Source organism: Oncorhynchus keta, unplaced genomic scaffold, assembly GCF_023373465.1.
Source record: "Oncorhynchus keta strain PuntledgeMale-10-30-2019 unplaced genomic scaffold, Oket_V2 Un_contig_21255_pilon_pilon, whole genome shotgun sequence".
In the NCBI taxonomy this organism is placed as follows: Eukaryota; Metazoa; Chordata; class Actinopteri; order Salmoniformes; family Salmonidae; genus Oncorhynchus; species Oncorhynchus keta.
The window spans coordinates 45,902-63,309 of NW_026282377.1; the positions used below are offsets into that span (position 1 = coordinate 45,902).

General features: G+C 44.4%; 1 protein-coding gene across 1 annotated transcript; it reads left to right on the forward strand.

Moving 5' to 3' along the window:
* Nucleotides 1–1,251: 1,251 nt before the first annotated feature.
* On the forward strand, nt 1,252–13,708 carry LOC127920924 (G-protein coupled receptor 26-like; the record flags this gene model as incomplete). Its single annotated transcript, XM_052504939.1, is given in 2 exon segments — nt 1,252–2,234; nt 13,591–13,708. Coding segments are annotated over 2 exon segments (786 nt in total), but the record flags the coding sequence as incomplete, so codon positions are not given.
* Nucleotides 13,709–17,408: the final 3,700 nt, after the last annotated feature.

The following is a 17,408-nucleotide window of genomic DNA, read 5'->3' on the forward strand; positions in this document are numbered from 1 at the left end:
ATCTATTCTGAAGAGAGAGAGATCTACTTCCCACTCAGTCTATTCTGAAGAGAGAGAGAGATCTACCTCCCACTCAGTCTATTCTGAAGAGAGAGAGAGAGAGAGAGAGAGGAGATCTACCTCCCACTCAGTCTATTCTGAAGAGAGAGGAGATCTACCTCCCACTCAGTCTATTCTGAGAGAGAGAGAGAGATCTACCTCCCACTCAATCTATTCTGAAGAGAGAGAGAGATCTACTTCCCACTCAGTCTATTCTGAAGAGAGAGAGAGGAGATCTACCTCCCACTCAGTCTATTCTGAAGAGAGAGAGAGGAGATCTACCTCCCACTCAGTCTATTCTGAAGAGAGAGAGAGAGGAGATCTACCTCCCACTCAGTCTATTCTGAAGAGAGAGAGAGAGGAGATCTACCTCCCACTCAGTCTATTCTGAAGAGAGAGAGAGAGGAGATCTACCTCCCACTCAGTCTATTCTGAAGAGAGAGAGAGAGAGAGGAGATCTACCTCCCACTCAGTCTATTCTGAAGAGAGAGAGAGGAGATCTACCTCCCACTCAGTCTATTCTGAAGAGAGAGAGAGAGATCTACCTCCCACTCAGTCTATTCTGAAGAGAGAGAGAGAGAGGAGATCTACCTCCCACTCAGTCTATTCTGAAGAGAGAGAGAGAGGAGATATACCTCCCACTCAGTCTATTCTGAAGAGAGAGAGAGAGATTTAGATATCCCACTCAATCTATTCTGAAGAGAGAGAGAGATCTATTCTCTCAGTCTATTCTGAGAGAGAGAGAGGAGATCTACCTCCCACTCAGTCTATTCTGAAGAGAGAGAGAGAGAGGAGATCTACCTCCCACTCAGTCTATTCTGAAGAGAGAGAGAGAGGAGATCTACCTCCCACTCAGTCTATTCTGAAGAGAGAGAGAGGAGATATACCTCCCACTCAGTCTATTCTGAAGAGAGAGAGAGAGGAGATCTACCTCCCACTCAGTCTATTCTGAAGAGAGAGAGAGAGAGAGAGCTCTACATCCCCCTCAGTCTATTCTGAAGAGAGAGAGCGAGTGAGAGAGATACAGAGCGAGAGAGAGAGAGAGAGAGAGAGAGAGAGAGAGAGAGAGAGAGAGAGAGAGAGAGAGAGAGAGAGAGAGAGAGAGAGAGAGAGAGAGAGAGAGAGAGAGAGAGAGAGAGAGAGGAGCTGTCTTGAGAGAGCAGCGTCACAGAAGATAACACCACTGCAGAGACACGGGCATATTGGCACTGCGCCTGACAGCTGGCGTTTCGTTGCACTTCGTCGTAAACGGGGGAGTTTACTTGCCTCTCTCTCGGCCTCTCTCATTATGTTTGGAATCCTCCTAACTTGATGGACTGCAGTAGAAGTCTGAGGACAACGAGGCAGAGGAGAGACACGGTTGCGCTCCACAGGAGAGGGATATAACCGGGAATGTCTGGATGTGGTTATGGGGGTGAGTCTTCCAGCTAACACCATGCCTTTATTCCATAACCACATACGGTGGCTGGATCTGGACATAATCATTACCAAAAAGCAGATTTATAATAAGTGACTGGGACACACACCATGTCCGCTGTGGAGGTGCTTTTCGCCGTCTTGATGCTAGTCATTATCGTGGTGTCATTGCTGTCCAACGCCGTGGTGCTGATCTGCTTTCTGTACAACCCACAGATCAGGAAGCAAGTGCCCTGCGTGTTCACCCTCAACCTCACTTTTTGTAACTTGTTGCTGACCGTTTCCCACATGCCTCTAACTCTGGTGGGTCTCGTCAACAAGGGTCAGCCCGGAAGTGACGCTTTCTGTCAGTCGGTCGGCTTCTCGGAGACGTTTTTAACGACTAATTCGATGTTGAGCATGGCCGCTCTGAGCATCGACAGGTGGATCGCTGTCGTGTTCCCGCTGAGGTACCATTCTAGAATACGGCATAGAGATGCCGCTCTCGTGCTCGGATACACGTGGATACATTCTATGTCTTTTTCGACGGCGGCTGCTTGCCTCTCGTGGGTGGGATACCGTCCGCTCTACGCGTCCTGCACGCTCTCCGACGTGACGGACGGCAGTCAGACTCCGTTTGTTGTGTTTACTGTGGTGTTTCACTCCCTCACCTTTCTCCTGTCCTTTCTAGTCCTGTGCGTCACGTACCTGAAAGTGCTGAAGGTGGCAAGGTCCCACTGTAGCCGGATAGACGTTATCACAATGCAAACTTTAGTGCTGCTTGTGGATATTCACCCGAGGTAAGAGGAGGTCTTTGAGTTGCATTTCTCTCTGTGCACCTTACTCCAACTCACCTTACTACAACTCACCTTACTCCAACTCACCTTACTCCAACTCACCTTACTCCAACTCACCTTTACTCCAACTCACCTTCCTCCAACTCACTTTACTCCAACTCACCTTACTCCAACTCACCTTACTCCAACTCACCTTACTCCAACTCACCTTACTCCAACTCACCTTCCTCCAACTCACCTTACTCCAACTCACCTTCCTCCAACTCACTTTACTCCAACTCACCTTACTCCAACTCACCTTACTCCAACTCACCTTACTCCAACTCACCTTCCTCCAACTCACTTTACTCCAACTCACCTTCCTCCAACTCACTTTACTCCAACTCACTTTACTCCAACTCACTTTACTCCAACTCACTTTACTCCAACTCACTTTACTCCAACTCACCTTACTCCAACTCACCTTACTCCAACTCACCTTCCTCCAACTCACCTTACTCCAACTCACCTTACTCCAAACTCAACTCACCTTACTCCAACTCACTATCCAAACTTTCCTAACTAACTAACTATCCAACTCACCTTATCCAACTAATCCAACTCAACTCCAACTCACTTTCCTCCAACTCACCTTAATCCAACTCATACTCCAACTAATCCAATACTTTATCCAACTCATTCCTCCAACTCACCTTACTCCAACTCACCTTACTCCAACTCACCTTGACTCCAACTCACCTTCCTCCAACTCACTTTACTCCAACTCACCTTACTCCAACTCACCTTACTACAACTCACCTTACTCCAACTCACTTTCCTCCAACTCACCTTACTCCAACTCACCTTCCTCCAACTCACTTTACTCCAACTCACCTTACTCCAACTCACTTTCCTCCAACTCACCTTACTCCAACTCACTTTACTCCAACTCACCTTACTCCAACTCACCTTACTCCAACTCACTTTACTCCAACTCACCTTCCTCCAACTCACCTTACTCCAACTCACCTTCCTCCAACTCACCTTACTCCAACTCACCTTACTCCAACTCACTTTACTCCAACTCACTTTACTACAACTCACTTTCCTCCAACTCACCTTACTCCAACTCACTTTACTCCAACTCACCTTACTCCAACTCACTTTCCTCCAACTCACCTTACTCCAACTCACCTTACTCCAACTCACCTTACTCCAACTCACTTTACTCCAACTCACCTTCCTCCAACTCACCTTACTCCAACTCACCTTACTCCAACTGACCTTACTCCAACTCACTTTACTCCAACTCACCTTACTCCAACTCTTACTTTGACCTTACTCCAACTCACTTTACTCCAACTCACCTTACTCCAACTCACCTTACTCCAACTCACCTTACTCCAACTCACCTTACTCCAACTCACCTTACTCCAACTCACCTTACTCCAACTGACCTTACTCCAACTCACCTTACTCCAACTCACCTTACTCCAACTCACCTTACTCCAACTCACTTTACTCCAACTCACCTTACTCCAACTCACTTTACTCCAACTCACCTTACTCCAACTCACCTTACTCCAACTCACCTTCCTCCAACTCACCTTACTCCAACTCACCTTACTCCAACTCACCTTACTCCAACTCACCTTACTCCAACTCACCTTACTCCAACTCACCTTCCTCCAACTCACCTTACTCCAACTCACTTTACTACAACTCACCTTCCTCCAACTCACCTTCCTCCAACTCACCTTACTCCAACTCACCTTACTCCAACTCACCTTACTCCAACTCACTTTACTCCAACTCACCTCACTCCAACTGACCTTACTCCAACTCACCTTACTCCAACTCACCTTACTCCAACTCACCTTACTCCAACTCACCTTACTCCAACTCACTTTACTCCAACTCACCTTACTCCAACTCACCTTGCTCCAACTCACCTTACTCCAACTGACCTTACTCAACTGACTTTACTCCAACTCACTTTACTCCAACTCACCTTACTCCAACTCACCTTACTCCAACTCACTTTACTCCAACTCACCTTACTCCAACTCACCTTACTCCAACTCACTTTACTCCAACTCACCTTCCTCCAACTCACCTTACTCCAACTCACCTTACTCCAACTCACCTTACTCCAACTCACTTTACTCCAACTCACCTTACTCCAACTCACCTTACTCCAACTCACTTTACTCCAACTCACCTTACTCCAACTCACCTTACTCCAACTCACCTTACTCCAACTGACCTTACTCCAACTCACTTTACTCCAACTCACCTTACTCCAACTCACCTTACTCCAACTCACTTTACTCCAACTCACCTTAGTCCAACTCACTTTACTCATTCACCTTCCTCCAACTCACCTTACTCCAACTCAACTTACTCCAACTCACTTTACTCCAACTCACCTCACTCCAACTGACCTTACTCCAACTCACCTTACTCCAACTCACCTTACTCCAACTCACCTTACTCCAACTCACCTTACTCCAACTCACTTTACTCCAACTCACCTTACTCCAACTCACCTTGCTCCAACTCACCTTACTCCAACTGACCTTACTCCAACTGACCTTACTCAACTCCTTTACTCCAACTCACCTTACTCCAACTCACCTTACTCCAACTCACTTTACTCCAACTCACCTTACTCCAACTCACCTTACTCCAACTCACTTTACTCCAACTCACTTTACTCCAACTCACCTTACTCCAACTGACCTTACTCCAACTCACTTTACTCCAACTCACCTTACTCCAACTCACTTTACTCCAACTCACCTTACTCCAACTCACTTTACTCCAACTCACCTTACTCCAACTCACTTTACTCCAACTCACCTTACTCCAACTCACCTTACTCCAACTCACCTTACTCCAACTGACCTTACTCCAACTCACTTTACTCCAACTCACCTTACTCCAACTCACCTTACTCCAACTGACCTTACTCCAACTCACTTTACTCCAACTCACCTTACTCCAACTGACCTTACTCCAACTCACTTTACTCCAACTCACCTTACTCCAACTCACTTTACTCCAACTCACCTTACTCCAACTCACTTTACTCCAACTCACCTTACTCCAACTCACTTTACTCCAACTCACCTTACTCCAACTCACCTTACTCCAACTGACCTTACTCCAACTGACCTTACTCCAACTGACCTTACTCCAACTCACTTTACTCCAACTCACCTTACTCCAACTCACCTTACTCCAACTCACCTTACTCCAACTCACTTTACTCCAACTCACCTTACTCCAACTCACTTTACTCCAACTCACCTTACTCCAACTCACTTTACTCCAACTCACCTTACTCCAACTCACCTTACTCCAACTGACCTTACTCCAACTGACCTTACTCCAACTGACCTTACTCCAACTCACCTTACTCCAACTCACCTTACTCCAACTCACTTTACTCCAACTCACCTTACTCCAACTCACTTTACTCCAACTCACCTTACTCCAACTCACCTTCCTCCAACTCACCTTACTCCAACTCACCTTACTCCAACTCACCTTACTCCAACTCACCTTACTCCAACTCACCTTACTCCAACTCACCTTACTCCAACTCACCTTACTCCAACTCACTTTACTCCAACTCACCTTCCTCCAACTCACCTTCCTCCAACTCACCTTACTCCAACTCACCTTACTCCAACTCAACTTACTCCAACTCACTTTACTCCAACTCACCTCACTCCAACTGACCTTACTCCAACTCACCTTACTCCAACTCACCTTACTCCAACTCACCTTACTCCAACTCACCTTACTCCAACTCACTTTACTCCAACTCACCTTACTCCAACTCACCTTGCTCCAACTCACCTTACTCCAACTGACCTTACTCCAACTGACCTTACTCCAACTCACTTTACTCCAACTCACCTTACTCCAACTCACCTTACTCCAACTCACTTTACTCCAACTCACCTTACTCCAACTCACCTTACTCCAACTCACTTTACTCCAACTCACCTTCCTCCAACTCACCTTACTCCAACTCACCTTACTCCAACTGACCTTACTCCAACTCACTTTACTCCAACTCACCTTACTCCAACTGACCTTACTCCAACTCACTTTACTCCAACTCACCTTACTCCAACTCACTTTACTCCAACTCACCTTACTCCAACTCACTTTACTCCAACTCACCTTACTCCAACTCACTTTACTCCAACTCACCTTACTCCAACTCACCTTACTCCAACTCACCTTACTCCAACTCACTTTACTCCAACTCACCTTACTCCAACTCACTTTACTCCAACTCACCTTACTCCAACTCACTTTACTCCAACTCACCTTACTCCAACTCACTTTACTCCAACTCACCTTACTCCAACTCACTTTACTCCAACTCACTTTACTCCAACTCACTTTACTCCAACTCACCTTACTCCAACTCACTTTACTCCAACTCACCTTCCTCCAACTCACCTTACTCCAACTCACCTTACTCCAACTGACCTTACTCCAACTCACTTTACTCCAACTCACCTTACTCCAACTCACCTTACTCCAACTCACCTTACTCCAACTCACCTTACTCCAACTCACCTTCCTCCAACTCACCTTACTCCAACTCACTTTACTACAACTCACCTTCCTCCAACTCACCTTCCTCCAACTCACCTTACTCCAACTCACCTTACTCCAACTCAACTTACTCCAACTCACTTTACTCCAACTCACCTTACTCCAACTGACCTTACTCCAACTCACCTTACTCCAACTCACCTTACTCCAACTCACCTTACTCCAACTCACCTTACTCCAACTCACTTTACTCCAACTCACCTTACTCCAACTCACTTTACTCCAACTCACCTTACTCCAACTCACTTTACTCCAACTCACCTTACTCCAACTCACCTTACTCCAACTCACCTTACTCCAACTCACTTTACTCCAACTCACCTTACTCCAACTCACTTTACTCCAACTCACCTTACTCCAACTCACTTTACTCCAACTCACCTTACTCCAACTCACCTTACTCCAACTGACCTTACTCCAACTGACCTTACTCCAACTGACCTTACTCCAACTCACCTTACTCCAACTCACTTTACTCCAACTCACCTTACTCCAACTCACCTTACTCCAACTGACCTTACTCCAACTCACTTTACTCCAACTCACCTTACTCCAACTCACCTTACTCCAACTCACTTTACTCCAACTCACCTTACTCCAACTCACTTTACTCCAACTCACCTTACTCCAACTCACTTTACTCCAACTCACCTTACTCCAACTCACCTTACTCCAACTCACCTTACTCCAACTCACTTTACTCCAACTCACCTTACTCCAACTCACTTTACTCCAACTCACCTTCCTCCAACTCACCTTACTCCAACTCACCTTACTCCAACTGACCTTACTCCAACTCACTTTACTCCAACTCACCTTACTCCAACTCACCTTACTCCAACTGACCTTACTCCAACTCACTTTACTCCAACTCACCTTACTCCAACTCACCTTACTCCAACTCACCTTACTCCAACTCACTTTACTCCACTCACTTCTCCAACTCACCTTACTCCAACTGACCTTACTCCAACTCACCTTACTCCAACTCACCTTACTCCAACTCACCTTACTCCAACTCACTCCAACTCACCTTACTCCAACTCACTTTACTCCAACTCACCTTACTCCAACTCACCTTCCTCCAACTCACCTTCCTCCAACTCAACTCAACTCACCTTACTCCAACTCACCCTCCAACTCACCTTACTCCAACTCACCTTACTCCAACTCACCTTACTCCAACTCACCTTCCTCCAACTCACCTTACTCCAACTCACTTTACTACAACTCACCTTCCTCCAACTCACCTTACTCCAACTCACCTTACTCCAACTCACCTTACTCCAACTCAACTTACTCCAACTCACTTTACTCCAACTCACCTCACTCCAACTGACCTTACTCCAACTCACCTTACTCCAACTCACCTTACTCCAACTCACCTTACTCCAACTCACCTTACTCCAACTCACTTTACTCCAACTCACCTTACTCCAACTCACCTTGCTCCAACTCACCTTACTCCAACTGACCTTACTCACCTTACTCCAACTCACTTTACTCAACTCACCTTACTCCAACTCACCTTACTCCAACTCACTTTACTCCAACTCACCTTACTCCAACTCACCTTACTCCAACTCACTTTACTCCAACTCACCTTACTCCAACTCACCTTACTCCAACTCACCTTACTCCAACTCACCTTACTCCAACTCACTTTACTCCAACTCACCTTACTCCAACTGACCTTACTCCAACTCACTTTACTCCAACTCACCTTACTCCAACTCACCTTACTCCAACTCACCTTACTCCAACTCACCTTACTCCAACTCACTTTACTCCAACTCACCTTACTCCAACTCACCTTACTCCAACTCACTTTACTCCAACTCACCTTAGTCCAACTCACTTTACTACAACTCACCTTCCTCCAACTCACCTTACTCCAACTCAACTTACTCCAACTCACTTTACTCCAACTCACCTCACTTACTCCAACTCACCTTACTCCAACTCACCTTACTCCAACTCACTTTACTCCAACTCACCTTACTCCAACTCACCTTGCTCCAACTCACCTTACTCCAACTCACCTTACTCCAACTCACCTTACTCCAACTCTTTACTCCAACTCACCTTACTCCAACTCACCTTACTCCAACTCACTTTACTCCAACTCACCTTACTCCAACTCACCTTACTCCAACTCACTTTACTTCACCTTCCTCCAACTCACCTTACTCCAACTCACCTTACTCCAACTCACTTTACTCCAACTCACCTTACTCCAACTCACCTTACTCCAACTCACCTTACTCCAACTCACTTTACTCCAACTCACCTTACTCCAACTCACTTACTCCAACTCACCTTACTCCAACTCACCTTACTCCAACTCACTTTACTCCAACTGACCTTACTCCAACTCACCTTACTCCAACTCACCTTACTCCAACTCACCTTACTCCAACTGACCTTACTCCAACTCACTTTACTCCAACTCACCTTACTCCAACTGACCTTACTCCAACTCACTTTACTCCAACTCACCTTACTCCAACTCACTTACTCCAACTCACCTTACTCCAACTCACTTTACTCCAACTCACTTTACTCCAACTCACCTTTACTCCAACTCACCTTACTCCAACTCACCTTACTCCAACTGACCTTACTCCAACTGACCTTACTCCAACTGACCTTACTCCAACTCACTTTACTCCAACTCACCTTACTCCAACTCACCTTACTCCAACTCACCTTACTCCAACTCACTTTACTCCAACTCACCTTACTCCAACTCACTTTACTCCAACTCACCTTACTCCAACTCACTTTACTCCAACTCACCTTACTCCAACTCACCTTACTCCAACTGACCTTACTCCAACTGACCTTACTCCAACTGACCTTACTCCAACTCTTTACTCCAACTCACCTTACTCCAACTCACTTTACTCCAACTCACCTTACTCCAACTCACTTTACTCCAACTCACCTTACTCCAACTCACCTTCCTCCAACTCACCTTACTCCAACTCACCTTACTCCAACTCACCTTACTCCAACTCACCTTACTCCAACTCACCTTACTCCAACTCACCTTCCTCCAACTCACCTTACTCCAACTCACTTTACTACAACTCACCTTCCTCCAACTCACCTTCCTCCAACTCACCTTACTCCAACTCACCTTACTCCAACTCAACTTACTCCAACTCACTTTACTCCAACTCACCTCACTCCAACTGACCTTACTCCAACTCACCTTACTCCAACTCACCTTACTCCAACTCACCTTACTCCAACTCACCTTACTCCAACTCACTTTACTCCAACTCACCTTACTCCAACTCACCTTGCTCCAACTCACCTTACTCCAACTGACCTTACTCCAACTGACCTTACTCCAACTCACTTTACTCCAACTCACCTTACTCCAACTCACCTTACTCCAACTCACTTTACTCCAACTCACCTTACTCCAACTCACCTTACTCCAACTCACTTTACTCCAACTCACCTTCCTCCAACTCACCTTACTCCAACTCACCTTACTCCAACTGACCTTCACTCCAACTTCTTTACTCCAACTCACCTTACTCCAACTGACCTTACTCCAACTCACTTTACTCCAACTCACCTTCCAACTACTCCAACTCACTTTACTCCAACTCACCTTACTCCAACTCACTTTACTCCAACTCACCTTACTCCAACTCTGTTTTACTCCAACTCACCTTACTCCAACTCACCTTACTCCAACTCACCTTACTCCAACTCTTACTTCACTTTACTCCAACTCACCTTACTCCAACTCACTTTACTCCAACTCACCTTACTCCAACTCACTTTTCCAACTCACCTTACTCCAACTCACTTTACTCCAACTCACTTTACTCCAACTCACTTTACTCCAACTCACCTTACTCCAACTCTTTACTCCAACTCACCTTCCTCCAACTCACCTTACTCCAACTCACCTTACTCCAACTGACCTTACTCCAACTCACTTTACTCCAACTCACCTTACTCCAACTCACCTTACTCCAACTCACCTTACTCCAACTCACCTTACTCCAACTCACCTTCCTCCAACTCATTCTCCAACTCACTTTACTACAACTCACCTTCTCCAACTCACCTTCCTCCAACTCACCTTACTCCAACTCACCTTGTCCAACTCAACTTACTCCAACTCACTTTACTCCAACTCACCTCACTCCAACTGACCTTACTATTCACCTTGTCCAACTCACCTTACTCCAACTCACCTTACTCCAACTCACCTTACTCCAACTGTTTACTCCAACTCACCTTCTCCAACTCACTTTACTCCAACTCACCTTACTCCAACTCACTTTACTCCAACTCACCTTACTCCAACTCACCTTACTCCAACTCACCTTACTCCAACTCACTTTACTCCAACTCACCTTACTCCAACTCACTTTACTCCAACTCACCTTACTCCAACTCACTTTACTCCAACTCACCTTACTCCAACTTGTGTTCTCCAATTGACCTGTACTGTGACCTTACTCCAACTGACCTTACTCCAACTCACCTTACTCCAACTCACTTTTGTCCAACTACCTTACTCCAACTGACTTTACTCCAACTCACTTTACTCCAACTCACCTTACTCCAACTCACCTTACTCCAACTCACTTTACTCCAACTCTGTTGTTTCCAACTCACCTTACTCCAACTCACTTTACTCCAACTCACCTTGTTCAACTCACCTTACTGTTTACTCAACTCACTGTTGTCCAACTCACCTTCTCCAATTCTGTTGTCCAACTCTATTCTCCAACTTGTGTTCTACTTGTGTTTGTTCCAACTCATTTACTTGTGTTCTCCAACTCACCTTACTCCAACTCACCTTACTCCAACTCACTTTCTCCAACTCACTTTACTCCAACTCACCTTACTCCAACTCACCTTGTTCCAACTCACCTTATCCAACTCACTTTACTACAACTGTTCTCCAACTGACCTTCTCCAACTCACCTTACTCCAACTCACCTTACTCCTACTCACTTACTCCAACTCACCTTACTCCAACTCACCTTACTCCAACTCACTTTACTCCAACTCACTTTACTCCAACTCACCTTCTCCAACTATACTCCAACTGTACTCCAACTCACCTTACTCCAACTCACTTTACTCCAACTCACTATTGTTTTGAATTCATGTTGAAACCAGAACAATGCATCATGGGACATTTCTTTATTCTATTATGATCTGTTGTGTTCTACTGTGTTGTGTTATATTCTGTTGTGTTCTATTCTGTTGTGTTATATTCTGTTGTGTTCTATTGTGTTGTGTTCTATTGTGTTGTGTTCTATTCTGTTGTGTTCTATTGTGTTGTGTTCTATTCTGTTGTGTTCTATTCTGTTGTGTTCTATTCTGTTGTGTTCTATTCTGTTGTGTTCTATTGTGTTGTGTTCTATTCTGTTGTGTTCTATTCTGTTGTGTTATATTCTGTTGTGTTCTATTCTGTTGTGTTCTATTCTGTTGTGTTCTATTCTGTTGTGTTATATTCTGTTGTGTTCTATTGTGTTGTGTTCTATTGTGTTGTGTTCTATTGTGTTGTGTTATATTCTGTTGTGTTATATTCTGTTGTGTTCTATTCTGTTGTGTTCTATTCTGTTGTGTTCTATTCTGTTGTGTTCTATTCTGTTGTGTTCTATTCTGTTGTGTTCTATTCTGTTGTGTTCTATTCTGTTGTGTTCTATTCTGTTGTGTTCTATTCTGTTGTGTTCTATTCTGTTGTGTTCTATTGTGTTGTGTTCTATTCTGTTGTGTTCTATTGTGTTGTGTTCTATTGTGTTGTGTTCTATTCTGTTGTGTTCTATTCTGTTGTGTTATATTCTGTTGTGTTCTATTCTGTTGTGTTCTATTGTGTTGTGTTCTATTCTGTTGTGTTCTATTCTGTTGTGTTCTATTCTGTTGTGTTCTATTCTGTTGTGTTCTATTCTGTTGTGTTCTATTCTGTTGTGTTCTATTCTGTTGTGTTCTATTCTGTTGTGTTCTATTCTGTTGTGTTCTATTGTGTTGTGTTCTATTCTGTTGTGTTCTATTCTGTTGTGTTCTATTCTGTTGTGTTCTATTGTGTTGTGTTCTATTCTGTTGTGTTATATTCTGTTGTGTTCTATTGTGTTGTGTTCTATTCTGTTGTGTTCTATTCTGTTGTGTTCTATTCTGTTGTGTTCTATTGTGTTGTGTTATATTCTGTTACGTTATATTCTGTTGTGTTAAATGGTGTTGTGTTCTATTGTGTTGTGTTCTATGGAGTTATATTCTATTGTGTTAAATGGTGTTGTGTTCTATTGTGTTATATGGTGTTGCGTTATGTTCTATTATGTTCTATTATATTGTGTTGTGTTTTATTGCGTTATTTTCTGTTGTGTTCTATTCCACTGTGCTCTATTGTGTTCTATTGTGTTCTATTCTATTGTGTTCAATTCTGGTGTGTTCTATTCTATTGTGTTCTATTGTGTTCTATTCTACTGTGCTCTATTGTGTTCTATTGTGTTCTATTCTATTGTGTTCAATTCTGGTGTGTTCTATTCTATTGTGTTCTATTGTGTTCTATTCTGTTGTGTTCTATTCTATTGTGTTCTAATCCATTATGTTTTACTGTGTTCTATTCTATCTTCAGCACAGCTAAGCACACCTAATGACACCTCATGGCACCTGATTTTAGGTCTAACAACATAATCATGTTCATGTCATGAAGACGTGTGTCAAATAAAGTGTAACCACATATTTCCCTGATCAGTGTTCGAGAGCGTTGTCTGGAAGAGCAGAAGAGGAGGCGACAGAGAGCAACCAGGAAGATCAGTACCTTCATCGGCACATTCATGGTCTGCTTTGCTCCCTACGTCATCACCAGGTAGGTAGAAAGGGGGGAGGGGAAGAGAGAGAGAGATATCTTTACAAGAGAACATTAGATGAGATGTCCCTGATATCTTTACAAGAGTACATTAGATGGCATGTCCCTGACAGTGTCTCTTTACAAGGGTACAGTAGATGATATTAACAACTAGGTTCAACAGGACCAATATCACTTAGCAGGAAGCCAGCCATATTAACAAGGATCAACAGGATCTATACCACCAGCCAGCCATAATAACAAGGATCAACAGGATCTATACCACCTGCCAGCCATAATAACAAGGATCAACAGGGTCTATACCACCAGGCAGCCATAATAACAAGGACCAACAGGATCTATACCACCAGCCAGCCATAATAACAAGGATCAACAGGATCTATACCACCAGCCAGCCATAATAACAAGGATCAACAGGATCTATACCACCTGCCAGCCATAATAACAAGGATCAACAGGGTCCATACCACCAGGCAGCCATAATAACAAGGATCAACAGGATACCACCAGCCAGCCAGCCATAATAACAAGGATCAACAGGATCACCAGCCAGCCAGCCATAATAACAAGGATCAACAGGATCTATACCACCAGCCAGCCAGCCATAATAACAAGGATCAACAGGATCTATACCACCAGCCAGCCAGCCATAATAACAAGGATCAACAGGATCTATACCACCAGCCAGCCATAATAACAAGGATCAACAGGATCTATACCACCTGGCAGCCATAATAACAAGGATCAACAGGGTCTATACCACCAGGCAGCCATAATAACAAGGACCAACAGGATCTATACCACCAGCCAGCCATAATAACAAGGATCAACAGGATCTATACCACCAGCCAGCCATAATAACAAGGATCAACAGGATCTATACCACCAGCCAGCCATAATAACAAGGACCAACAGGATCTATACCACCAGCCAGCCATAATAACAAGGATCAACAGGATCTATACCACCAGCCAGCCATAATAACAAGGATCAACAGGATCTATACCACCTGCCAGCCATAATAACAAGGATCAACAGGATCTATACCACCAGCCAGCCATAATAACAAGGACCAACAGGATCTATACCACCAGCCAGCCAGCCATAATAACAAGGATCAACAGGATCTATACCACCAGCCAGCCATAATAACAAGGATCAACAGGATCTATACCACCAGCCAGCCAGCCATAATAACAAGGATCAACAGGATCTATACCACCAGCCAGCCAGCCATAATAACAAGGATCAACAGGATCTATACCACCAGCCAGCCAGCCATAATAACAAGGATCAACAGGATCTATACCACCAGCCAGCCAGCCATAATAACAAGGACCAACAGGATCTATACCACCTGCCAGCCATAATAACAAGGATCAACAGGATCTATACCACCAGCCAGCCATAATAACAAGGATCAACAGGATCTATACCACCAGCCAGCCATAATAACAAGGATCAACAGGATCTATACCACCAGCCAGCCATAATAACAAGGATCAACAGGATCTATACCACCAGCCAGCCATAATAACAAGGATCAACAGGATCTATACCACCAGCCAGCCATAATAACAAGGATCAACAGGGTCTATACCACCAGCCAGCCAGCCATAATAACAAGGATCAACAGGATCTATACCACCAGCCAGCCATAATAACAAGGATCAACAGGAACTATACCACCAGCCAGCCATAATAACAAGGATCAACAGGGTCTATACCACCTGCCAGCCAGCCATAATAACAAGGATCAACAGGATATATACCACCTGCCAGCCATATTAACAAGGATCAACAGGATCTATACCACCAGCCAGCCATAATAACACGGACCAACAGGATCTATACCACCTGCCAGCCATAATAACAAGGATCAACAGGATCTATACCACCAGCCAGCCATAATAACAAGGACCAACAGGATCTATACCACCTAGCCAGCCATAATAACAAGGATCAACAGGATCTATACCACCAGCCAGCCATAATAACAAGGATCAACAGGATCTATACCACCAGCCAGCTATAATAACAAGGATCAACAGGATCTATACCACCAGCCAGCCATAATAACAAGGATCAACAGGATCTATACCACCAGCCAGCCATAATAACAAGGATCAACAGGATCTATACCACCAGCCAGCCATAATAACAAGGATCAACAGGATCTATACCACCAGCCAGCCATAATAACAAGGATCAACAGGTCTATACCACCAGGCAGCCATAATAACAAGGATCAACAGGATCTATACCACCAGCCAGCCATAATAACAAGGATCAACAGGATCTATACCACCAGCCAGCCATAATAACAAGGATCAACAGGATCTATACCACCAGCCCGCCAGCCAGCCATAATAACAAGGATCAACAGGATCTATACCACCAGCCAGCCATAATAACAAGGACCAACAGGATCTATATACCACCAGCCAGCCATAATAACAAGGATCAACAGGATCTATACCACCAGCCAGCCATATAATAACAAGGATCAACAGGATCTATACCACCAGCCAGCCATAATAACAAGGATCAACAGGATCTATACCACCAGCCAGCCAGCCATAATAACAAGGATCAACAGGATCTATACCACCAGCCAGCCATAATAACAAGGATCAACAGGATCTATACCACCTGCCAGCCATAATAACAAGGATCAACAGGGTCTATACCACCAGCCAGCCATAATAACAAGGATCAACAGGATCTATACCACCAGCCAGCCATAATAACAAGGATCAACAGGATCTATACCACCAGCCAGCCATAATAACAAGGATCAACAGGATCTATACCACCAGCCAGCCATAATAACAAGGATCAACAGGATCTATACCACCAGCCAGCCATAATAACAAGGATCAACAGGATCTATACCACCAGCCAGCCATAATAACAAGGATCAACAGCCATACCACCAGCCAGCCATAATAACAAGGATCAACAGGATCTATACCACCAGCCAGCCATAATAACAAGGATCAACAGGATCTATACCACCAGCCAGCCATAATAACAAGGATCAACAGGATCTATACCACCAGCCAGCCAGCCATAATAACAAGGATCAACAGGATCTATACCACCAGCCAGCCAGACATAATAACAAGGATCAACAGGATCTATACCACCAGCCAGCCATAATAACAAGGATCAACAGGATCTATACCACCTGCCAGCCATAATAACAAGGATCAACAGGATCTATACCACCACCAGCCATAATAACAAGGATCAACAGGATCTATACCACCAGCCAGCCATAATAACAAGGATCAACAGGATCTATACCACCAGCCAGCCATAATAACAAGGATCCAGCCAGCCATAATAACAAGGATCAACAGGATCTATACCACCAGCCAGCCATAATAACAAGGATCAACAGGATCTATACCACCAGCCAGCCATAATAACAAGGATCAACAGGATCTATACCACCAGCCAGCCATAATAACAAGGATCAACAGGATCTATACCACCAGCCAGCCATAATAACAAGGATCAACAGGATCTATACCAGCCAGCCAGCCATAATAACAAGGATCAACAGGATCTATACCACCAGCCAGCCATAATAACAAGGATCCAACAGGATCTATACCACCAGCCAGCCATAATAACAAGGCAACAGGATCTATACCACCAGCCAGCCAGCCATAATAACAAGGATCAACAGGATCTAT